Source organism: Sylvia atricapilla, chromosome 4 (genome assembly GCF_009819655.1).
Source record: "Sylvia atricapilla isolate bSylAtr1 chromosome 4, bSylAtr1.pri, whole genome shotgun sequence".
NCBI classification, from domain to species: Eukaryota; Metazoa; Chordata; class Aves; order Passeriformes; family Sylviidae; genus Sylvia; species Sylvia atricapilla.
The window spans coordinates 47,301,820-47,326,334 of record NC_089143.1 but is presented as its reverse complement, the minus strand read 5'-3'; the positions used below and the strand labels follow the sequence as shown (position 1 = coordinate 47,326,334).

The 24,515-nt window shown below is 39.7% G+C and overlaps 1 protein-coding gene across 1 annotated transcript in view; it reads left to right on the top strand.

The window, feature by feature from the left end:
- EGF (epidermal growth factor) overlaps positions 1 to 24,262 on the top strand; it is a 54,771-nt gene extending 30,509 nt beyond the window's left edge. The window contains exons 13-25 of the mRNA XM_066317806.1: positions 928 to 1,032; positions 2,933 to 3,156; positions 6,349 to 6,516; positions 7,249 to 7,398; positions 7,863 to 8,009; positions 8,659 to 8,775; positions 9,801 to 9,926; positions 12,111 to 12,230; positions 14,203 to 14,353; positions 16,911 to 17,075; positions 19,767 to 19,869; positions 22,458 to 22,560; positions 23,997 to 24,262. Of these exons, the coding sequence (XP_066173903.1) occupies positions 928 to 1,032; positions 2,933 to 3,156; positions 6,349 to 6,516; positions 7,249 to 7,398; positions 7,863 to 8,009; positions 8,659 to 8,775; positions 9,801 to 9,926; positions 12,111 to 12,230; positions 14,203 to 14,353; positions 16,911 to 17,075; positions 19,767 to 19,869; positions 22,458 to 22,560; positions 23,997 to 24,220 (1,903 nt within the window). The 3' untranslated portion in view covers positions 24,221 to 24,262. The remainder of the gene's footprint in view (positions 1 to 927; positions 1,033 to 2,932; positions 3,157 to 6,348; positions 6,517 to 7,248; positions 7,399 to 7,862; positions 8,010 to 8,658; positions 8,776 to 9,800; positions 9,927 to 12,110; positions 12,231 to 14,202; positions 14,354 to 16,910; positions 17,076 to 19,766; positions 19,870 to 22,457; positions 22,561 to 23,996) is intronic.
- The last annotated feature ends 253 nt before the right edge of the window (positions 24,263 to 24,515 follow it).

The window sequence follows — 24,515 nt, the reverse complement described above, 5'->3', positions numbered from 1 at the left end:
TTCTCCATTTTAAATATTCTGCTAGTCCACTTCCTTGCTTTTAGGTACAATATTGCCACATGATTGAGCTGCTGCAGAAATATGCCAGTGTTTCTTGTGAAAAGGGAGATTATAGTGCTTCTCTCCATGAGTTCAGGGAGAATATGAGAAATTGAACCTGAAACTTCCTTCTCACCCACTGCATTTACCTGTTTGTATGTCACATTTGCAAGAATATATTTCTCCTTCCATCTCTGTGGGGCCTTTCTTTGAAGGTTCGAAGAGGCATGGAAGGCTGTAGGCTTGCTTGCAGGTAAAGGCTGATATTTATTTGGCAAGGTGAATATTGCAGCAATAAAGTCAGTTTTTTTGGAAAAAGGTGAATTGAAAGAATAGCTTTGTAGATTCTATACTTGACCTGCCACAGATTTTATGAGTAATCTTAAGAACCTCAGCCTCATTCTTTCCTGCAGAAATAGATGTAATATGTAAAATGCAGATTTTTGCATAGATATATAGAGATGTAAAATGACCACCAATTTCTGGATGAAAAGTGCTGTGTAAAAGTACTATTTTAAAAAAATTCTTTATACATTTGGTAATGGTATTCATTTAGGAGCTTGTTTTCCTTCTGACTCCTTTTAAAGCTAACATTTAGCTATTAGTGATCATACTGGCAATTCATTATTTACGCAAAGCAGGAAAACTTCATGCCTTCTGCAGAGCAGCAGGTATTTTATCATCATGCCCTGAAGTAGATAATGAAGCTGTAACATGAACTACTTGTTGATAAAACAACTAGACATCCCACATCAGCAGGATTACTTCCTGTCACTGTGAAATGATTTATTACAGCTCAACTAAAGCAATGCAAAATCTTAGTACATTCAGCCCAAGAAGGTAATTAAAAAGATAGCAGGGAGGACCTAACAGTGCTCTGTGTTGCAGGAAGGTGTGCATTGAAAGGAGCAATCTGAATGGAATGCAAAGAAAAATGATCATCTGGGAGGATCTCTCGCAGCCCCGAGGGATTGCCATTCACCCATTTGCTAAGTAAGGAGTGATAAACACAGTAAAACATGTAATTCTTGTGGATGATTTTTAAAAATGAGCTTGCAAGCCTTGCCCTTTTGGCAGTCAAAATATGCATTAGTCTCACACTTGTTAGTCATTGCCTTGCAGAGCTGTGTGAACTGCTATGTTTTATTGCAGGGTTTCTTTCATGGGTTGGGACATGTTCATTTCTCATACAGATTTTAGAAGAAAGTAATTGGAGCATTAATAATACTGTATGCAGTTTAAACTAAAGAAAAGCATGAGAACTGAGGTCACTTGCAGCTGTAGGTGCCACACTACAAACTTTGACGATTCCATATCTAATAGTCTGAAGAAGGTAATCACTTTTGACCAGTAGTGCTTACTAAACTGCCCCTTGTTTAGTCCATTTTTAGGTTTCAGGAGAAACTAAACCTAATTTGCCATTCTGGAGATTTGTTGTTTTAAATGGATCTTGTATCTTCTTAACTAGTGTTGAAATGATCCCAGGTGTTTAAACTCTTGATCAAATTCTTGCTATTTCAATCAATGGCAGAGTCCAATGGATTTTAGTCAATATGACTGTAGTAGGAGCATTTTAAATCTTGTCCTTTAAAATTTGTTTTGATGCTCATATCCTGCTATAACTAAGTACTGATAATAAGTACTAAGTACTTATAACTATATTATATATTATTATAGTTATAACTACTTAGTACTTATATATAGTTATATATATATAGTTTTATATATATATAATACATATAACTATATAACTATATATATATATATATATATATAACTATATATAAGTACTAAGTACTTATAACTAAGTACTGAAAGAGGCAGGTTTGTGGAGGGTGTTTTGCTAGCTTGCCTCTACCTATAAAATACCTGAAAGAATCTTTCAGTAGAGGTTGAACGCTATAGAGACATTTTACAAGAAAACTTTGAGGAAAGGTTCTGCCAGATTGCTTATAAGAATTATTGGTAGAGGCAAAGTATGCAAGGAGAAAGGGAGGAACGTCATCAAAACCTTTATTTTTAGAAAGTTAATGGTGAAAGGATGAACAGACATTACGGCAATGTCCATGCTTGTAAATATTAAAGAGAAATTTTCAGGAGCTCTATTTGTGAAATACAATTAGTGCTCTTGAACATACTGATCCCTGCATTAGTTAGAGCAAAACTGCTTGTGTAACTAAAGCTAAGGGAATCCCTGGGTTACTTCAGTACACCTGACAGAGGCAACAGATACCTGGGGAGATGAGCCCAACCTTCAGACTTGCAAACATTATTTGCAAATGTAGTGATCCCCATTTTGAGTTGCCTTCTAGCACTGTCTGTTCATTGAAAACTGCTAAAGACTCAGTGAGAAATACACGAGATTCTAGAGGGAGACCCTGAGAATCATGATTTTATTAAAGGAAGAAAGATTCTGGACCTGCTATTGATGCATTTTTTTAAAACAACCTGCCTACTCTTGCTTTTTTTCCATGGGTAATGGGCAATTTTGGTTTAATTTATTTATTGTTGTACCCCTGTTTAGACAAGGGGCCGGGCTAATGCACTGTTTTCTGTCATCTGGGTTTGCTAAACTACCGTTAGCTGTCACATGGAAAATCAAAAAGCAGATATGAAGAACTGTGGCAGTTAACATAGTCAGGAGTTATTTTCCAAAGGTTTTGTGCCAGTGAACAGAGTGAGGATTCTACATAAATCCTAGTGCAGTCACCTGGAGTCTTGTGGCAAATGTGAAAAGATCAGCAGCCAATATGTTTGCTTGAAGCGTGCACTTTTTCTCCTGTGAGTCAGGGCTGTATTGCTCTGATCTGACCTTTCTGCTTTTAAAGAGCTCCATGGAGAGGAGGACAAACATTTACTTACTGACTTCCCGTATTCATTTTGTTTTCTGAAGGAGATTATTCTGGACTGACATGGGGGCCAGCCCGCGGATTGACAGCTCCTCATTAGAAGGCTTTGACCGCCGGGTCGTGGCCAGCACTGGCCTGGTGTGGCCCAGTGGAATAGCTCTCGACTACTTGGCTGACAAGCTGTACTGGTGTGACGCCAAACAGGCCCTGGTTGAGAGTGCAAACCTGGATGGTTCTGGTCGTCGAATTCTTGCACAGAATGATGTAGGTGAGGCTTTGCGGTTGATAATTACCTACTGCTGCTTGTCCTGCTTTTATTAATGAGTCACTTTGCATTGCACAGAGAACTTCTCTGCCTTAATGGAGAAACAGAAAGAATCAAAAAATTAAAAATGTGATTTACTTTTCCCATGCACAGCTTCTAAGTTTAATTCAAGTTTTGCTGTGTTTATTGCATCAGTGAGTTATATTGACTTAAGAAGAAAGGGAATTAATCTGGGTTGTTAAGGTCCTTGAGCTGCAAACCTGTTTCTGCAATGTTGAACACTGGAAGGATTCTAAACACACAAGAGACACCAAATGAAAAATGATTTTACAATATTCTGGTAGTCTTTATGCCTAAGATTTGTACAGCTTTACACAAAACTGTGTTGTTCTGGGGCAAGAGAACAGAGGTACTAGCAACAAGGAACTGATGTCGTACCACGTCTAATGTAAACTATGTGTTTAAGAATCTTGTACATGGCAAATTAGTTTCTGGAGAGGACAATTCCTTTTGATCATGGGATCTCTCTGGGGACCATTTTGTACATGTGCATGCAAAACACGGGCAGTGAGGACTCATAGCCCAATACCATGACTGCCATGGCTAACTTTATGGTTACTCTGTCAAGCAGCCTCTGTTCTAGTCTGTGCTCTGGGAAAGCTTGTGTCATCACCTAAGCCAGATACCCTTCCAGTCCTTTGGAGGTGAGTGGGGTGAGTTCCTGGAGGAATCAGTGTTCTCCAGTTTATAAGACATCAAAAGGTCCAAGAAGAGAGACTTTCCAGTCTTCTTCTCTCTTCCCTTACTGTACGTATTCTGCTGTATGCTCCACCTTGCAGCAGATCTGCAAAGAAGGACCTTGAAGTCTGATCAAAGTTTAATTTTGTTTCTCCACAAGGAGTAAGACAGTGTCTTACAGGAGAAAACAGAGAAAGAGAGCTAGGAGCACTATAGAAACACGGACTATGAGAAAGAAGCTGTGTGGAGGTGAGAGAAAAGGACATCAACATCTGTATGCAAGGAAGTGAAAGAGATGAAGACCTGTAGGGGTGTGAATTTAGAGAAGCATGTCCTGATCATTTGCTGATGTTGTTAGCGAAGACTGGAATTCAGTTTTTGTTCTTGAACAGGTGTACACTGGAGGACGGGAAGGTGGCACCTCTCATAGGTGTTCTGCTGTAACATGAATTTCTATTACAGCAGCTCCCTCTAGTGCCCCTGTACTGAGAGCTCATTCAGCAGAGCTGTGTGCAAAATAGGTAAATTATTTTTGCTCTTCCACCTAACCCCGTTTTCAGCTGTAAGTATAACAGCTGAGATAATAAGTAGTAACCTGCCCGAGGCAACGAAGAACAAAACCATCTCTTTTGTTTATGCAGTGGGTCACATTTGCTTTGTTCCTGCTATCTCCATTGACTGACACTATGCTTCTGATTTTAATCCTTAATGTATTCCCAAAATAAGAGGTAATAAACTGCTGGTCAAAACGGGGTGCTGTTTGTGAATAGTGCAAACTACAGATCCTAAAACTGGATCTGTATTGGGATCTTTGAGTGAGGACTGTATCTAGGTCTTTGTCTTGTTGTTCAAATTTAATGGGAAGAAAAGATAAGAACCAAGATCAGTAATTTAGCATGGGTCAGTGGAGATAGTGAGATGCCAACAATACACTCTTCAACATAAAAAAAAAAAACCAAAAAAACAAAAAAAAAACCAAAAAAACCCCAAACAAACACTTAAACAGTGCCTTAGAAATTTTTTTGTAAAGGATTGTTTTTTCAGTTAATTTGTAAGCTGAATTTAAGATATGCCAACTCATACTCCTTCCCCAAGATTCTAATTGTTATCTGTATTGGTTATCTGTTATTTTGTTTTCTTGTTTGCTTGCCTTTGGTTTTTTTTTTTTTTGTTTTTTTAAGCTAATACTTGTTGGGATCCCAATTTCATTACTGAAATTTGACATCACCTAGTTGAGGTCTACATCTAGAAGCAAAAGCACAGACCATAAAAATTAAGTGTTTAAAAAACATACTTTTCAGAGGTACCCAGACTGCAGTGGTAGACTGCAGTCCACTGAAGCTCTAAGGGTCACAATAAAGCAAACCTGCTTCAGACAGGAAGTATCCACTCTGAAGCCAGGTGTACATCCATGAAAGAGCAGCATGTGTTCTTACCTTCCATCACAAAAAAGCTTGCCCAAATTCTGCCTTGAAGGGAGGAGATTTCTGAGTGTATAGAGAAAAATGCATAGTCCCATATGGAATAATGACAGTTTTCAATCATGAGAGATTAGAAAGAGTCAGAATCATTTTGGAAAGATCCTTATGTCAGCCTTTATTTATATGAAATTGTCCTTTGGATTCTGGATTGCTGACTGTCTCTGGAAGTCGAACTACAGATTTGAGTTTTCCTAGTGCAGATAATGTTGTACTACCAAGGAAAGTTTCTGTGCTCTGAACTTGGGGTGGAAGTTCTTGTAGCTACTGTTAGTCCTGTAATTGTTAGGTGCCTGCTTGAGGCTGATGTCTAGAATCCTGTTGTCATCAGAGAAAAGAGAGGAATTTACCAGGATGACTTATTGCCTCCTGTGGTTTATGTTAGCTGGCTATATGCCCCTCTGCATTGCACTTGTGTGCATTTTGGCCCTTGCAGAGACTACACAGTGGCTTTGGGGCCCTACCAGGAGTCAGTGGCTGCAGTGTCTGTAGCTCCCAGGCTGCCCCGTGCCAGGATGCTTATGCAGGATGACACATGCCATGAGCTCCTTTCCTCCCTGTTATGTGAAGAATGCAAAAGTGGCTGTGTACCTCAGCAGCTCTGTGCCAGGCCACTTAGTGCCAGAGGAGGGAGGTACTCTGGTTCTGAAAGGCTGGTCCCAATGCTGCCTCGAGAAATGATGATGTAGAAGCACTTTGTGAACTAGATCTGGTTGGAAGTCACCAGACTAGTCACCAGTGTAGAGTGTGCTGAGGCAGGCAAATGTCACAGCCTCCTTTGCTAAGAGCACAGGTAACACGTCCCCATGGTCCATTGTTCACGGGCACTTACCCCTCTCCATGGGAAATCAAAGTGGAGCACTGGCTATGGCTAGGCCCCTGTGTTCCAAGTTATCTATATGTAGGTAATGCTTTCCTTTACAGGGCTTCCCGTGTGTGTTCTACAGGTGTGGAAATGATAAACCTAATGTCGTTGTAGGCCACCCTTTTGCCATAGCGGTGTTTGAGGACCACCTGTGGTTTTCTGACTGGGCTAGGCCTTCCCTAGTGAGGGTGGACAAGAAGACCGGCCAAAACAGGGTACGTCTTCGAGGCAGCATGCTGAGACCCTCATCAGTGGTTGTAGTTCATCCTTTGGCGAAACCAGGTACACTGCAAAAATTAAGCAGTCATTCCCTTCCAGCCTCCTCTTGTTCACTGATATCAGTAGAGCAGATGTCCTCGGGTCAAGGATTATCTTCTCAGAAACAGGCTCTTTAAAAAGCCTTGCTTAGTCAGACTGGCATTTATTGAAAGCATCATCTGGGCATGTGTCCCAGGAATGCTGACAGGTTTATGTTCATGCCCAAGAATAGATGCTGACCAATTGCCATGAGGCTACCACTGTCTTCTAATTCCTATTTATCCTAGTCTATTAGCAACCCCACACACTAGTAATAACAAATGACACGGGGAAAGATTTTGTGAGATTTATTAGTTTTTGATCAAATAATTTGATTTTCTGTTGGGAACAATCTGCCTGTAAGCAGGAAGAGTAATTTGATAGATCAAGATTGAGTGAAGGTAATAACAGGTTCCTTTTCTCCTTGAAATATTAGGACTCTAAATATTAAAGGAGAAACAATAAAGGAAATAAAATTTAAAAAGTGTGGAACATGAATTAGATACAGAGTACATGAATCTCTTTTCCTGACGGGGCCTGGGTGATAATATCTTTGCTTTACTATATGCGTTTGTTGTTAGATAAAAAACAAAATAAAATAAAATCCTAGTTTTTTCCCAGTCCTTAATCTTTTTCTAACTGCTTCAACTCTGCACGCCTAAACAGAAATGTTGACTGAAGAAGCAGCTTGTTAATTTTCCTGTTTTTCTTCATCAGGAGCAAATCCTTGCCTTTATGAGAATGGAGGCTGTGATCAGATCTGTGAAAACAGTTTTGGAATTGTCCACTGCAAGTGCCATCCAGGATTTGGGAAAACTCGAGATGGAAAATCCTGTTATGCTCTGGATTATTCCAACTCAACAGCAGGTACAATCCTCCAGTTCCTGAAAAGATCCCCCCTCAAACCCTTGAGGATTCTGACAGGTAGCACTGGAAAAATTCACCTAACTCTAACATAAGGAATGATGGTTTCTCTGAGGAATGAAAATGCTGGAATGTTGTCCTTGGGACAACAAGACAACAGACATGTTGTCTGACCACTGCAATTTTCCCCTGGGCATTTTAGTGGTGAAAAATGTGTGTGCAATGCTGACAAGTATTGTGAGCAACGAGTCACATTTCTTCTCTTTTTTATTTGAGAAAACTCACCACTGAGTACTTTTAGGAATAATTTGATGTCAGAAACAGGTTAGTCTGGGAGGATATTGATGTTTACCTTAAAAGGAAACCACCATGTTTATTGAAAAGTAGACAAGTATTTGAAAATAGTTGAAAATATCTATTTCAGTAGACTTAAATACTCCATGCCACTTTTTTCTTGTCTTTTTCAGGAAGTGTCTCTGTGCACAAGGAGGTAATGCCAGTACCACCACCAGAGACTCTGCTCCAGAGCACACGAAACACTGGGATTTTTAAGGATGCAGACAATAGGGAAAGGCAGAAAATAAATTTTTTTATGGCTGAAATCATGGTATCAGGTAGAGTTGAATGGTTATCTTCCTTATGCTTACTCTGAGGCTCTGAACAGGTTTATAGAGCAGAAAGAAGTCATAGACCTTAAAGAAAAGAAAGTTGATTGTTGGGACTGGTGGCATTCATGCTCTCAACCTTTTAACAAGAATTTAGGTCTTTGCAATTATTCCAGGTAGGACTCCTCTTTTGTCTGTGTCTATATTGCTTGGCTATATCAACAAAAATTGGTAATATTATCCTGGGAGAACAAACATTTCTTATTTGGAACACTTGAGAAAGTCTCTCCCTTAGGTTTTTAAGAATATTGCGTTCCTCTAAAAAATGTTAAAATAAACCCATTGAATTCTACATATCTTTGATGACACTAGATCATGAAATTTTGCAATAGGTTTTGAATGAAATATTCAGAAATCTTGATACTAAATGACATGTCAGCTCCATCTAGACAAAGAAAACAGCTGCAGTGATTTTACTGGCTTGTCAGTATTAATCCTGGTGAGCTAAGTTTCAAACTTTGACTGTAGGTTTTGGTTTTCTTAGGATGTTTTTTTTTTTTTTTTTTTTTTTTTAATAATGTAGATATACACTACCTTCTTTGATATTTCCAACTACATCTAGTGGGTTTTTTGTTTGTTTGTTTTGCTTATGCTATAGATGAAGATGACTGCACTGCACTAGAATGTTATGTCAATGAAGAGTGTGTTTTGCTGGAAGATGGTGCTATGTGCCAGTGTTTGAAAGGATTTACCAGGAAGGGGAAATCATGCTATGGTAATAAAAACATTATTATAACTTTTGAAAAATTGTGGATTGGGGGGCAAGAAGAAAATCTATCTCCTTTCACACTGGCAGATCTGCTGTGCAAGGAATCAGAGAAAGGTCAATAGTATGAAAGGGATAATGAACAGAGAGCATGTGAGATGAAATGGCTAATTATCACATGCTTTTCTTCCCCCTAGAGCTATGAGTGTTAATATTAATCCTATTAATATTAACCAGCAATAGCAGGGATAATAGAAGTATAATGTATTTATTTGTAAAAATTGACTAATTATAAAAATTCAGTCCATAGACATGGTAGCTAATGTATAATTTAGACATAAGGAATCTCTTCAAAATTAGTATTCCTGATGTAATGTTTGTATAAAAGTGCTGCTCTAGTTTATTTCTAGCACTAGAAAAAGACTTTAACAGCCATGCAAAACATGGTTCAGGGTGGTCTCTAAGTTTTTGGGCTTGTTTGCAACATAAATGGCAGAACTGTTTTGCTCTCACAAAGGTAAAGAGAGAAAGGTGTTAGAAACAGAAAGAAAATAACATTTGGTAGCTAAGCATGAAGACTTAGAAGAATCTCTGTTACTATGGAAAGGGAAAATAATTGTAAGCTGAAACGGGCTTATGTTTTTCACTGTAGTACTTTTTCTTTTTTTTAAGCCTATGTGTTCTTTCATAAAACAAAGTTTCTAAATGCCCTCAGAGGTCTTTTCCATGTTAATAAATGCTATGATTCTATAACATAAAGCCATTTTTGAATCAGATAACTTCCTCTTTTTATTAAGCAAATGGTATTTGTGATCTCCAAGTTGATAGTATTTTGTTGACTCTCCTGGATTTTAGAACACGCCCATTAAATTTCATACCAAGAAAGACTGCAAAGTCCTTCTCTTCCCATTTGCCTCCTATGCACAAATGCCAGGTGACAGCACAGTGTGAGGGAGCTCCACGGTGTGGATGTTTCAGTTTATTGATTGAGGTGATGGTTTCCTGACGCCGGTGTCCCCTGTCCTGCCCCACAGACGTTGACGAGTGCGCTGCGCACACGGACCGCTGCAACCGGAGCGTGTCAGGCTGCATCAACACGGAAGGGGGATATGTCTGTAAATGCCTCGAGGGCTACACTGGAGATGGAGTCCATTGCTACGGTATGGGCATGTGAGGGCTCTGCTCTCTCTGGAAGGCTGCGGCATTTCTGCCTTTGTGATTCCTTCCTCCCTGTTTGAAGTGTGGTAACCTCAGCAACTGATCAATATGCAAAGCCTGTAGTTGTCAGTGAATATCTTCTCTCAGTGTTTGCACTCTTTTTAGTGGCTATAGAAGGAGAGAGAGGAAGAGTGAAGGGGAGGAGGGAAGTGGAGGTGAAGCAGTAGAGCTTTATTGGAAATCGTTGCCATGAATATAAACGAAAGCAGGTATTGAGTGTGTCATAATACTCATCAAATAATTCCAGGTCTGTTTAATAGGCATGAGGTTCAAGGTGTGACACTGACAACTTGAGTACATTTAGTGTCTTGTTAATAATCAGACCCACTGATTTTCCCATCCAGCTCTAATGCCAGGTCTTTAGTTCATTCCCTACGTCTCTTAAATTCTTAATCCATTTTAGTGGTAAATATGAACAGGAAGGTTTTTCCCTCCAGTATTTGACTAGCACACAGTTTGTTCAGATCTTTATGAGAGTCTTGCCTTCTCTTTTGTCCTTTTCTTTCTCTTTTTTTCCTTTATAGCCTAATTCAAAGCCCATTAAATTTGAACCAATTCTTACATAATCTTTACTGGACTCAGTTCTTCAACACTAATTAGGATGACTGAAAAATTAAGAACAATATCATTTTTATGGCTAGAGTGTGGAAAACATCAGAGGCAGAAGAATCGAGAAAGCCTTTTGCCTGCAGGGGTCAGAGACAGAGCTGATGTCTTTGAGGGTGTTTGGAAGTGCAGATGGAAGTGCACACAGAAGTGACAAGGTCCTCTTGCTGACCCAGCATAACCTAGAAGGCAAGTCCTCAAGTGGCCCTGGGTTCTTACAGTCTTTCATACCACTACACTGTGGTATAGTTGCTCAGGATGCAATACCTCCCACTGTTATGGAAAAACAGTCTATTATGTTCCTGATGTCTTTAAGTCCAGAAAATAGATTCTCAGCATTTTGCAAAAGATGCAGTATTACTAAGATATAAACATAACTAGAACTAATTTTGTGTTTGATGACTTGAAACGTACTATGAAAACCAGAAACTGATAAGTGAGTTCGTGCTCCAGTTTTAAGTGCCTGCATGCATACACAGCATCTGGGAATATGATGGTATGTCCAGTGATAACACATGATGAGTTTATGTTGTGTTGGTGAAATGACATTTGTAGAAAATTGCTGAAGCAGTTGTGTTCTCCCTCCACTTTTTCTTTTTTTTCCTTTTTAAAGTGCTCTGAATTTTCTGTACTGTTTTGAGCCAGATCCTGTTAATTTTACTGTAGAAAAATTCCCAGCAGTTAAAGCAATCATTTCACAAAATTGTGGTAGCAAGTCTCTGATTCCCTGTAGCAGATCTGGCACATGTATTCTTCTGAGAGTTCATAAAATGAATCAGAGGCTCCCAAAAACTCTGCTGTGTGAACCAAAGGTTTCATCTTTGGGGGGAGTGCTTCGGCCCTTAGCAACGTGCAGGTGGCCAGCCTGGCAGGAGCTGCTGCCGTGGGTTTTGCAGAGAAGACGTGAAGGCAGGAGGAGGGTGTGCAGCAGATTAGGGGTGAGAGATGTATATGAACTTAACATGGGCTCTGAGCCTGGAAACTCTTGTAGTCAGGGAGTCTCTCCACAGTCATTCAAAGCCTCACTCATTGAAGTGTTTACACAAACTGGATAAACCTGTAGGTTTCTAGACGCTTTTATTCTGCCTAAACTCTTTGTTAGGCTTAACTAGGTGAGTGGTACAGGGGTATGCAGCTCCCCACTCCCAAACCCTTTTGCTGTGTTACTGCAAGAATGCCAACATATGGATCCAGGCTGCAAGCTATGACTAGCAATGCCAGGAGAATACATCAGGTACAAGTAAATCTCCTCTTCAACTCTGCTGTACTTATTACATTTCATGGGGAAGCCTTTCCATCCTTCTCACTGTGGAGAGTTTCTGCAGCAGCACAGCATGCTCTTCTATAGAAAGTATGTTGGTTGCTTTTCCATTAGGCTTTCCATGATGGCATATTTGCAGAGGGAGAGGTCTTTGGTGTTTTTCCCCACTGCCTGGGGAGCTCAGTGCTGCAACTGCTGCCCTTTTAGCCGATGCTCTGAGGTGTTTCATTCTTCTAACTGCAGACTATTTGGGTGACAGATATTGATGAGTGCAAGACGGGGTCCCACACCTGTGGAGAGAACATGACCTGCATAAATACAGAAGGAAACTTCACTTGCTCATGTGCTGATCCTGTTTCTGGAACTGGCGATGGTTGCAGTGAGTAAACGGAGTGAGCAAATAAAATGAAATGGCCCTACATTAAGAGCTGTGTCCTTGGATAAATTGGTACACCTGGAAATTAAAGGATCCCTGTATAGTAATATCATGACCAGCTTGTGGATCCATTTAGCATTTCCTTTAGGATGCTGTTTTGTGGTGGACTAAGGAGAGCAGAGCCAAGTTTAGTTAGGAAATACCTACATTAAGGTACAGTGTGAATTTTTACCATCTAAATGTAACAACCAATCTATCAAATGTCATTTACAATCAACAGCAGAAGTAAATGCTATTTGGAAGTAAATTGTTTTGAGGATAATTTCAGTCTGTGCCATTTTTCAAACTCCCTGTGCCTTCTGTTACTCTGCAGAAGGCTAGCACAGGAAATGCACATAATTTAAGTGCCATTTGATTCCTCAGCATAAGCTTGTCTTTCAGTTCCAGTCACTAATTGTTCAAAAGGGGTCTGAAACTTCTTAGAAAATCTGATTACCAATTTACTGAAGGGAAGTGCTAAAGGTTCAGCACTAGTGACTATTTGACCCTCATTTTAGTGGCTCAATGTGGTAGCAGCATTCTCTGAAAATGAGAGTGACTCATTCTTTTATTCTGTGTCAACCCTCTTGGTCAAGGTGAATTTTACTCCAGATTGGGTGACTTTCTGGCGATGGGAGGACATTGTGTGATTGGTTTCAGAAACAGCAGAGCTGTTTCTTCAGAAAAATAAGGAAATTATGGCTTTCTTAAATAGAACACCTATCAAGATTCCCACTCCCATTTCAGTCACTTAATCTTTCAGTAGTTTCAGGTGTCACTCAGGAAATGATGATTTTAAATGATGCATGACTTGGAAGTAATGTTTCCTTGGTCCCTCATGTGTCAGTCTGATCCCATGTCTTTATAGATGTTAACACACTCTTTTAGTTCTTTGCCTAATAAGATCTTTTAGAAAGATGAAATTTTCTTTGCTGAATACATGCACACCTGGGGTTCACTATAATCACTCATCTCTTTCCATTCAGGCTCTTTACCATGGCAGTGCTCCTGCAAATGAAATTTTAAAACCCAAATGTCATTGAAGGTCATGTTGCAATAAAGCTGGTGTGAATTATAGAACTGACCCCATAATTGTATGAGAATGATTAGGTGTGTCTCTGCTAGTCCACGCTGCCTGAAATTCTTTGCCATATAGCTGTTTTGTTCTCACCTATAGATTTGTTGTAGCATCAAAGTAACCATGAAAACACTCCTTTTTTGTAAGGGCATGTCTGCACTGTGGTCATGCTGTGCAGAGGTATTAGTGCTACCTTTAAAACTAGCTAGTTTGGATGGCTGTGTAGGTGGCAGTGTGTGTGATTCAGAGCAGGCTGCAGAACCCTTTGGCAGAACCATAGGGTTCCCTGCTCCCCCAGTGATGCTGTTATCTGTACCTGAGCTAGCCTGAAACAGTAAAAAATCTGATCTGCCCTCACACACAGATACAATTAACTGGATGGCAGCAGAGTAGGAACAATCTGCATAGGTTGCTTGCGAAAGATTCTGAGTCTGAGATCCAAGTGCATGAAATACAGTCACCCTTCACCTCTACCTCTCACTCCAGTGATTTGTGCATGATAGAGATTTACTGTATGCCAAAGCTGTGTAAATTGCAAAAATCATTTCAGAGTAAGCACCTAGACAGTTGGTGCAGTTTTTCTTCAGAGCTGGGCTCACACATCTAAACACACAGAACTCAGTCAATCACTGTAAGTCTTTCACTGTAAGTCTAAAATCAAGCATAGCATATTTAGTAACTTGATCTAAATTTATGCTTGCATGAACTTGAGAACAACATAAGAAAATAGGAAAAATGCAAGTAATTAAAAGAAATTGGATATTTTTACCTAGTTTAGTACCTTGAAGTTCTGGAACTCTTTCACAAGAGTTGTGAGGTCAAAAGTTTGAGATGTCCTTGTGAAACCCTCTGTTTCAGAATCTACTGTTCCTCCAGCTTCTGTCAGCAATGAATACACTACAAACTCTGTGCAAGGTGATATTGTAGGATGTCCTCCTTCCTACGAGTCATACTGCCTCCATGGTGGAGTATGCAATTATGTTTCTGATCTACAAGACTATGCCTGCAAGTAAGTACAAAAATTTGTATTTTCTCTGCTGAAGAATGGCACCATTGGAATGCTACCCTCAGTTAACTGCAGGCGGTGGAGAGTTTGTCCATGAATGATCTGTTCATCACTCATGTTACTCATTAACATTCGAATCTCTTCTTTCCTATAAGTGATCAGTGTAATTTTCTGTGCATGGCCACTCCATTCACTCCCATTGCAGTTAATAGTAGGATTGGATTTGTTTCCTAAGCACTTGATTCTTTACTTTGGAAATGGGAGGTAAGTTGTTAAATGACTTGAAAGGGGTGCTTTCTCTCTGTCCTCTACATATCACGTTCACCTTGTTGTCCATGTGTAGCATTCACTGGGATAGAAGAGGGCACCTCTGTCTTGTCTTCTCTGACTGGGCCATGGAGCAATCTTCTGGTGTGAGCATCTTCCATTATAGAAAGGCAGAAAAGGGTAGGATATAACTGCCCTCCTAAAAACAGGGAGAGTTGCAATGAGGCCTCAAAATTGAGACCTACTTCCCCTGTCAATATTTTTAATCCTGTCAATACTTTTGTGAAGCCCAATTCTGGGTTCCCCAAATGCAGGTACTGATAAAAGCAAGGAGAATCTCACCTCTCCAGAAGTTAGCTTTGGCTTGGTCACTGTGACCACCTAATCCCATGGAATAATCATTCCTTCAAAACATTTAGTGCTGGCATTTAAGTGTGTAACCTGATTATATTTGAAGATGTACTCAGAATCTTTCTTCAAAATCCAGCATAAAATCTTTACAGTGGGACAAATCCAATGCCTGCCTCCTCCCCCCGGGTCCCAGGTGGTAAGTGAGGACCTGTACAGGGGGTGGATGCTGTTCCAGGGTAGGCAAATCTCTCTCTGTGTCTCAGGCTTTCCTATTTCGAAATATGAGTGGTTTCCCCTGCCTACAGACCACTGGACCTGTAAGAATATGAAAGGAATGTGTCTCATGTACATATGTGGGAACAAAGTTGATTCTTTGTGTTGTAAATTTCTTGAGCTCAGCAAAGCCCGTGAGCAAAGACATTGCAGGAGACAGACTCATAGTCATCTTTGGTACTTATTTTGAATTTTTATGTAGCTTTTAGAGGCGGAGTAAGCGATCTATTTTCACCTCAGAAGTTTCTCCTCTTGAAATTGAAGAGTCTGAACCTGCAGAACTTTCAAATTGGATAATTAAAATTTTTTTTTTATTTGTTAAATGTAAGTGCATAGCGAGAATTCAAACGTTCATATTTTCCAGTTTTGGAAGTGGAAGAAATTAACAAATTTAAGAGCAGCCATGCTTAGCCATGCCTGCTGCTGGGGTTTGTGCGTGGGCATTGCTGGATTCTGTCCCCTCTGGATCCTCACTAGATGGCAGCATTCATTCATGTAGGCTCAAATGTATGCGCTACCAAAGAGAGGGAATGGAATAATGTTTTCCGGCAAAAATCACATACCAAATGCGATTTGTATTTTAATTAATAAAAGATCTTACAATAGAAAGTACATCTGCCAGCATGTTTGAAATTCATTGTAATTTAGCATTAACAAATTAGCATTTTTCTGCCTTCCAGCACACATGCATTCTAAATTGTAACAGAATGAGAATGCTTGTGCCTGACTTAATAATGGATGCTGATATAAGGTTTTCATGACATTAGGTAAAAGCTGCTTCAGGTCAAATCCTGCTTCTTTTTTTCTCATTTGACTAGCTCTTGGACTTGAGTAAAATTAGACCAATTAGAATTGTGGTGAGTTGAGCCTACATTGCTGAGGGATTGTTATGAACTGACTAGATGTTTCATTTTTTACATTTATTATTTATGTGTCTTGCTCTGCATAGTAAAACCAGGCTGGGGTTATTTTTGATGTATTTCTCACTTTCTAGTAATTTTGATTTGAGGGTTTCATGCATCAATATTTCTGTGCTGGGTTTTACAATGGTAAAACCAAACAAATAAACAATAACTGCCTACAGAAGGTGCTTATATTAAAAATAAGTTTTGAAGATATTTCTAAGCATTATGGATGGGATTTTAAAAACACTTTTATTAATTTCTAATTTTAAAGTAAAGATTCAGATTAAAATTTGATTCTCTTATTCAAGTCACTCCGAAAATACAAGTCAGTCCTGTACTGCCTCTTTTAAAGAAAGGGGAGCTTGCTGCTAGAAGAAGTTAAATGGAAAATCCTACGGGAGCACCAATCACACAGCAGGATTCACAGAAATTTTTTTCTTCTGCTCTTTACCTGTAGGAATCTGGTAATGACAACCTACCTGTATAATTCTATAGCAGTAAAGAAATAACAGTAACAAAAAACCAAACCAAACCAAACCAAAAAAAACAAACAAAAACCCCACCTAAACAAAAACAAACAAACAAGACTTTTAATACTGGATTCTACAGGTTCTGACAGCATTCCTTTGCAATAACTTTGTCATCCCCACTGCTAAACCCAACCAGCGGCGCTCTGCGGCGAATGAATGTGCAAGGTGGATGGAGTGGTGCTCTGTGGCCGTGCCCTGCCGCCCACTGCAGTGTGTGCTGTGTTTCCTTGGCAGCTGTGTGACGGGCTACGTGGGGGAGCGCTGCCAGTTCAGCGACCTGGAGTGGTGGGAGCAGCAGCGCGCCGGGCGTGCCAAGGTGCGGAACATGGCCATCACCGCGTGCGCCGCCGCGCTGGCCCTGCTGCTGCTGCTGGGCCTCCTGGCTGCCTACTGCCACAGGTACTGCTGCCAAACATCAGCTGCTCCTCAGCTGATGGGAATTCCTGGTTTTCTGCTTTTCAGTAACTGGGTGTGTGGATAATATGGAAAGTTCTGGCATGTCCCTTGTCCGCAGAACTTGTGTCGGTGTTAGTGAGCGAACACACGTGGAGGGAAGAGTAGACATTATCAGAGTCCAGGAACATGCCATTTGCTTCTTTCTGGGTTTCCCTTCACAGCTCTAGATGCCTGAAACTGTCATGGTAGGGGTTGGCTCTTCTCTGCCAGCTTTTCAATGCGTTGGCCTTTGTTTCACATTCAGCGTAGAATTCTACCTGAAAATTTCTTAGCCATTGAGAAAAGCAACCTACTAACATTCCCAAGGCAAACTTACAGTGATGCCTCCAGCAGTGAACATGGAAACAGTTTTCCTGGCAGCAGAGAGAGTAAAATCAGGGAAGTGAGTCTAAGCACATCTGTTGTAAAAGTACTCCCTGGCATTTTCCATGGCTGTAATGAATTGTGCAGATTTGGGATTCTTCTTGTGGCAATGGTCACTATTTAAGAACTCAGTCTGATGTGAAATTAAATGTCATCGGTGTCCCTTAGACTGGAAAGTATTAAGCATTTAAGCTAGAGTCTTTTGGCCATGACCTTGGCAGACAGCTGTTCTCAGCAGCTGATTTAAATGCAGGATTTTTGTTTATAGTTTAGGTCAATTTTAAAATTAGACTCTCCTAGACATAAAAAGTCAATCTACAAAAGAATTTAACTATGTAAGGTAATATTTTTCATTCTTGTTTAATCATTCTTGGCATATTTAGTCCATAAAAGTAGGGAAGCTGCAACATTTCTTATTTTCTATTACTTAATGATAGGGGTCCAGAATTAATGCTAAGAGCAGCCTGGTTTTTTCTCATAACCTGAGGTTCAGATTTTGTTCAATGGATATATAAAGAACAGAAAAAATGTGAGATTCTTATATTTCTCATATTTTTCATATGTTCTCTCAGGAAAAATAGACAGAATATGATTTGTTTAAAGGATTGAAGATATTAAATTTCTTCCCTTCATCTCTCTTTTGTATTTTCTCCCAGATTTATGTTTCTTTCTTGCCAAATGCTTTTGATCAATATAACTATTTACCACAACAACAGGTTTTCAATTACACACTTGACTGAATCTGAGCTGCAGCAATTACTAGCATAACTAGATCAAAATTAAACCACTGATCTAAAATCCCTATTTAACTGGAGTCTAGGAACCAGTATTTGGGTTGAAATTGCTATACCACTTTTTCAGATAGTCTACTGTATTTCGAAATGTACCGATTAAGTCTCTAATAGTCCTGTTCCTTCCCCTACACAACGGATATGTCTATCTTCTTTTAATTGAAGGAAATGAAGCTGGAGGTCTACACCTGCCAGTTTGAAAATGTGGGAACTGAAAGCCAAGTGTGCTGGAGTGCTTTTGTTGGTTTGTTCAATGACTGTTGTCTGCTGAAGAGCACTGTGTTGTTCTTAATGTTAGGTTTATGCAGTCTGAATGTATAGTATGCGCAGTTTCTTATCTGCCTTGGGAAACAAGGAAACAACTCTTTTCCACCAAAAAAACCTCCAAACCTTAATCATAGATTCAACACCAACAATTTCTCTACCTCAACTGGCCAAGGCCATGAAATGCAAAATTTCTTTATGTTGTATTTTCATTAAGGGAGCAACGTATAATAATTATGCTGTGTGATCTTTCCCAGTTAGTATATAAAAGCTATGCAGAAAAAAAGTAAAGTACCTAAATAAAAGAAAAATTCCTATTTTTTTGGTAAATATCTACAAAATTTTATTTAAAATAGATTCAACAAAAATGTTATAACCTCAGACTTCCATAATTTGAAGGCTATAACATTAATTTTGTTAGCTGATGCTTAGAAAGGAAAAAAAAAAGGTATGTAAAGTGAATAAAGATGTACTGATTGGGATTTCAAGAGAAGTAAAATGAAATATTTTGTTTAGGCCTATATGGGCTTTTAATACTGCCTTATAAGTTATTGGTGTTTAACTGAAAAAATAACAGTCCTTGAATTTATGGAACTAGCCTCTTAGAGCTGTTTATTCATACCTTTCCAGCTCCAGATTTTACTCTTAGCCTTTTCCTCTAAAGCCAGTTCTGTGGGCCATGAATTTTTCCTGGAAGATCCTATTTCCAAACTTTTTGTGACTTTCAGTTTGTTTGCTTCATAGCAACTTCTGAAACTGTTGTTTTGCATAAATGATGCAGATGAATACAAAAGTGACTTTCATAATTGTAGCTACCAAGAGTGTACAAAAATACAGTCAGATTTTTATTTCTGAGCTTCACCCACAAACACTTTGCATTGCATTGGCTGAAACAAATCTTTGTAAGAGAAATGTATTATAAATAGAACAATGTAAGAAAATGGAAGGGTCTAGTTAAAATTATGAGGCCTATTGTTCATTCTAATGAATGACCTTTTACAGATGGCACATTTGAACAAGCATTGGTACACTTCTTACTGACTTCTTTTTCTGAGAAGCTGTTTGTTTTAACCACTGTGTGGAAGTGGAGAGCAAGACAGTGAGAGAAAGCAAAATATATGTCATTCTGTGAATACTGATAGAATAAGGTGTGAGAAAAGCAGCATCTGTTCCTCTCAAAGCAAAACAATTTGCTTCAGCTTTTGTTCTGTTGCAGAAGTCAGAATTTGTATGAGAAGAATCTCTGTGCAGGAGCGATGGGAGCTGCCGGCAGCCGCGCTGACAACGAGAGCGTAACACCTACTGGCAACAAGCCTCTGGTAACTGTTAATGTGGAGTGGAGAGGGAATCAGGAAGGATCAAAGAGTGTTAGGGATCCACTTGAGATTATCCATCAAATAATTCACATCTTAAATACATTAAATAACTGCTAGAGTCATCAAGTGCTTTGCTGTGAACCCTAGTTCATCTTACCTCATTGTTATCCCTCAAAGTTCACAGCTGCCTGGATGTATTGCAACCATTAGCCAGTGTTATTGTTAGCTTTGAACACAACAGTTGGGGAACTGTGTTCTAAATTGAGGAAATGGCAATGTGATGACATGGCATATCACACAGCTATTTTCACAGGAAAGTATGCCCTCTGTAAAAAAGCCTTCTTGGAAGCCAAGTATTGTGTGTGCTACATGAGATGTTGAACTCTATTTTGAGGCTTGATGAAATTAAACGTCTTGTATTAAAAGCTGCTGCCTTGTAAAGAAAAACAACCAGGATTTTATCAGGCAGCTTGGTAGGATATATAAAGTTCCAATTTTACACTGGTGTAGGTAAGAATGTCGACATGATCTGGCTGTACAAGTCTGTGGCTGTTGTCATTTTTGAAGCTGCATTTAGCCCTATAAAATCTGGTTTAAGGACCTGATTCTGACTGACATTAGAATAAAATTACACTCTTGGGTGATTCCAGTTGGAACTTCAAGTGGTCTAATGACAAAATTTGCATCTGTGGGTGGTTCTGTGCTCAGTTTGAGACTCTTAGAACGGCCTCGCGGATGATTTAGTGAGAGTGTCTGGCAGGATTTGTGAGTGAGTAGCCACTAAAGCACACTGTCAAACATATGTTGGTACTACTGAATTGACTTGACCCTGGTTATGGCATATTGTTCCTTAGCTGCTCATCTGCATACTCTTATGTACATTTTATTATCAGCAATTTTTCTTCAGATATTGGACAGCAAATGAACTGAATCATGGCAATGCCATAAGTTGTTCACAATAGAAGTGAAATCCATGGTTTGTAAGATACCTGAGGCTGAGAAAAGCAGAAACATTTGCTGGGACTGAGAACAGTTCACTGCCTGGGAGTGGTGCTGTAGGAGGCCTGCAGCCCATCAGCTCTGTACCCACCTCCTGCTGGCTGACCCTGCAGTTAATGCTGGTCACCAGTGATATTTTTGCTGAATATAAGGTAATTAAACAGCTAAGCAATGGACTGAATCAACAACAACAAAAACCTCAAACCAAAGCAACAAACAACAACAACAACAACAAAAATCAAGCTTTTACATCTATTATACATTTGTGTTGCATTTCACTATGCACCAGGAGACATTGAATACATTAATAAAGTAATTTATTGCAATGGCTTGGAAGAGGAAATCAGTGACCCATTGCTAATTACTGGTGCTTACTCAGTAATGGATTGCTGTGGTTTCATGCATGTGATTTTCTCTGTGCTGATGTAGCCATTGATCTTTAAGTTCACCAGGGCTTCATGCATGCATGCACTCAGGTTAGAACATCTAGAGTTGCCAAAAAGCTCTGGGAAGTTGTCCATTTGTACTATTCACTTCAAGTAGGTTACTGAAGAGCTTTATGTAAAAAAAAAAAAGGTTATACTACATCAGGGACAGAAAACTATAGCTGCAACTTTTAAGGTTTTTGGGTACTATTTAACTATACAACATTAATGATCTGAACAAAGGACTGTATCTTGTGTATGCTGTAACTGTAAGGAGCCCATGAATTTCACTCATTTGGTAGTCCTCACTGCCACTGCTCATTTGTAAGGCTGATGAGAAAGAGTACAAACCCTTGCTTGTTCTTGCTTGTCTAGGCTGATGTAGAGGATAACAAGATTTTGTGCTATCACACACATCCAAAGTTAGGTATCAAGATACTGAAACTATACCTACGAATTGTCCAAGCATAATTCACTTTTCCCTTTACTTCTTTTCTGCCAGGCAAGGGTGCAGTTACCTGAGGGTACATTTAGCTGAGGGTATGCCTGCATATTTTTTGACATTCCTATTAGAATTACACAAGAACTCTTATAGAGTTCCAGGTTAGTCCTGCCGATATGTAAGCCTTGGTAAATTTCTGTATGTGCCTGGATTTTGATGCTATTCTGAGATTCCTCATCCACCAAGTGTTTTGCTTTGCACAGTCAAATATATTTTGCAAAACTGTGTGTAGCTGAATCTCTGCTGGGGGTCGGTCTGGTGGGTTAGGAGCTGTAAGAGCACAGATTTTACACAGTTTCCTGCTGTCTAGGTTCCTGCAGATATCTTTAATACTTTAAAAATGGTCGTCAGTACTACGGAGGGAGTTGATTTTCATGAACTTTTGTCCTTGCCGTTAGAAATGTTGATTTGCAAGGCAAGAGAGCTGGTAGCTCTTAGCTAGACTGAGACTGTGCGCTTTCCAAAGAAAGACTGGTGTTGTCATCAACTCAAATGTTTAATTACCTGCAGGGGAAGGGTCACCCCAGAAGCCAGAATGACCTTTTTCCCTGTTCTGTGGTTGGTGTGTGTGGCCCTTTTAGTTTGCCTCTTGGGTTTCAGAAAACCAATTCACTTTTTATTAATTTGGGCTCTACATATTTTGTGCATATTGTATATATTTGCAGTTTGCGGTTTTTAAGGAGGGTAACAGTTCTCTGGAGACTAAAGCAGTTGATCTAATTGAGTGTGAGACAGCAGATCCTCATCCTGCCTGTCCTTCAGAATCTGGTGAGTAGGATGTCCTTCCTTATTAGATCTCTCCTCACCTTGTACCAGCAGGAGCAGTGACTGCTAGAGGAGACAGAGAAATCCAGATTTTAGTTCTGGCAGAACCCACGTTTGTATTGCTGTGAAGAGGTCATTCAGTCCTTCATTTTGCAGATTAGTCATGAGAAACTACACTACAACAGTGCTTTCACACAGAACAAGCCAGAGGCTTCTCGTGATAGAATAGTATCAGATGTTTTCATTAATATAGACCTTCAGAGCTTTGCAAGTGAAGTTATGCCCATCATACTGTTGGGGAATGGATATGCATGGAACAGTACGCTTTGGCAGTCCTTATTTATTCAGGCAAGATAACTAGAGAGGTGTGGGGAGTCCAGGTTTCATCCAATGGCAGCAACTGCAGTTCTGCTTTTTGTTAAACAAGGTGTTTGACTGCTTGGGAAGTGTTGGGTGCTTAAAGAAAGATGAGATGAATGGAGGAGATTCACCTCTCATCACTGGTCCAAAGGCAGCAGGAGGCACAGAAGCCCAGAATGGGGTTCCAGGGCCCTCAAATTACCAGCTGAACCACTCAGAATTTTTGGAAATTCTGCCTTCTAGGTGGATCTCTTAATTGCTCAGATGGTGAGAACTGATGGAGAAAGGCTAATACCATTGGACATTTGGGTTTTTTACCATGTATACTTCCTAATTGAAAAAGTTACTAGAGAAGCCACTTTGCCTCAGACACTTAGAAATATGCAAATGCAAATGTTTGAGGATACAAGCATCCAGGCATCTCGCAAGATTTTCAAAACTGCCAGTTCTGTCCTTAGACATACATTGAGCAGACACTTTATTCATCAGTAGAAAATGTGCCTCACATTTACTTAGACACACTAATATTGGGAACACGTGTAGAAGCTTGCGGTCCAGCAAAGGAAGACTGATGTTTCCCATTAGGAGACTCTGTTTTCATTTACAGCTTTATCGGATGCAGGTATTGGAGCAGAAATTTCCCATGACAGGTGTCTGATTTTTTCCTGAAAATTTTAGCAGAAGTCATTCCACCCTCTTAGACAATGAGATCAGTAAATAATATGGTATTTTTTTAACATGTTAAAGAAAGTTCTTATGCCATGCCAGTGAATAATTCTAAGATCTTTTGACTTTGAAGCAGAGATTTTGCCAGGCAGGTAGTCTTGGCATGCCTTTCTCCATTATGTATTGAAAGAGAAAACCATGAATTTAGCCTAGGAGAAGTAATTTCTTAAAATCTGAAGGAAATTCTTGACTTTGCCAATTTTTTTGTTCTTTTGTCATGCATTGGTATTGAACCTGATTCTGTGTATTCTTTCATAGCTTTCTTCTCTCAAAGCTGCCACTACATTTCTTTTAGCTTAGCTCTTGTGAGTCTTTTCACATGGCTTTCAGTAACACATATCCATTTTCTCCAGAGGAAGAACAACCTGTAACATATGACAAGGCAGCAAAGACTTTGGCAGAAGAGGAGAAGGAACAAGGCCACCGAATAGAGGATCCTGTTGGTGAGAAATCGCATCAGTCCAGAGGAGCAGAGAAGGGCCTTCCCCAGGCTCCCTGGAGCATCCCCCCCAATCTCCTGCCAGAAAAGGAGCCTTGCAGCCTTGCCCCAGCCAGCTTGCTGATGCAGCCAGACTAGAAGCAGTCTGTGTTTGAATGGGAAAAGGAGGAAGTCAACAAAGGATGGAACTCAAAAGCACTGAAGCAACACTCTTTTTTTTTTTTTTTTTTTTTTTTTTTTTTTAATTAAAATCTGCTTTAGAAAAAAACCCACCATTATTCAGGACAAAACAACGAAGTCCTTGCCACTCCTTCCCTGTCATCTCTGCTTAGAAGAATTGCTGTGAGCAACATTTGGCAATGAGTACTCTATAAGTATCACTGCTGCTAACTTCATTAACTGCCTGCTAAAAGGTCACTGAGAGGAAGACAGT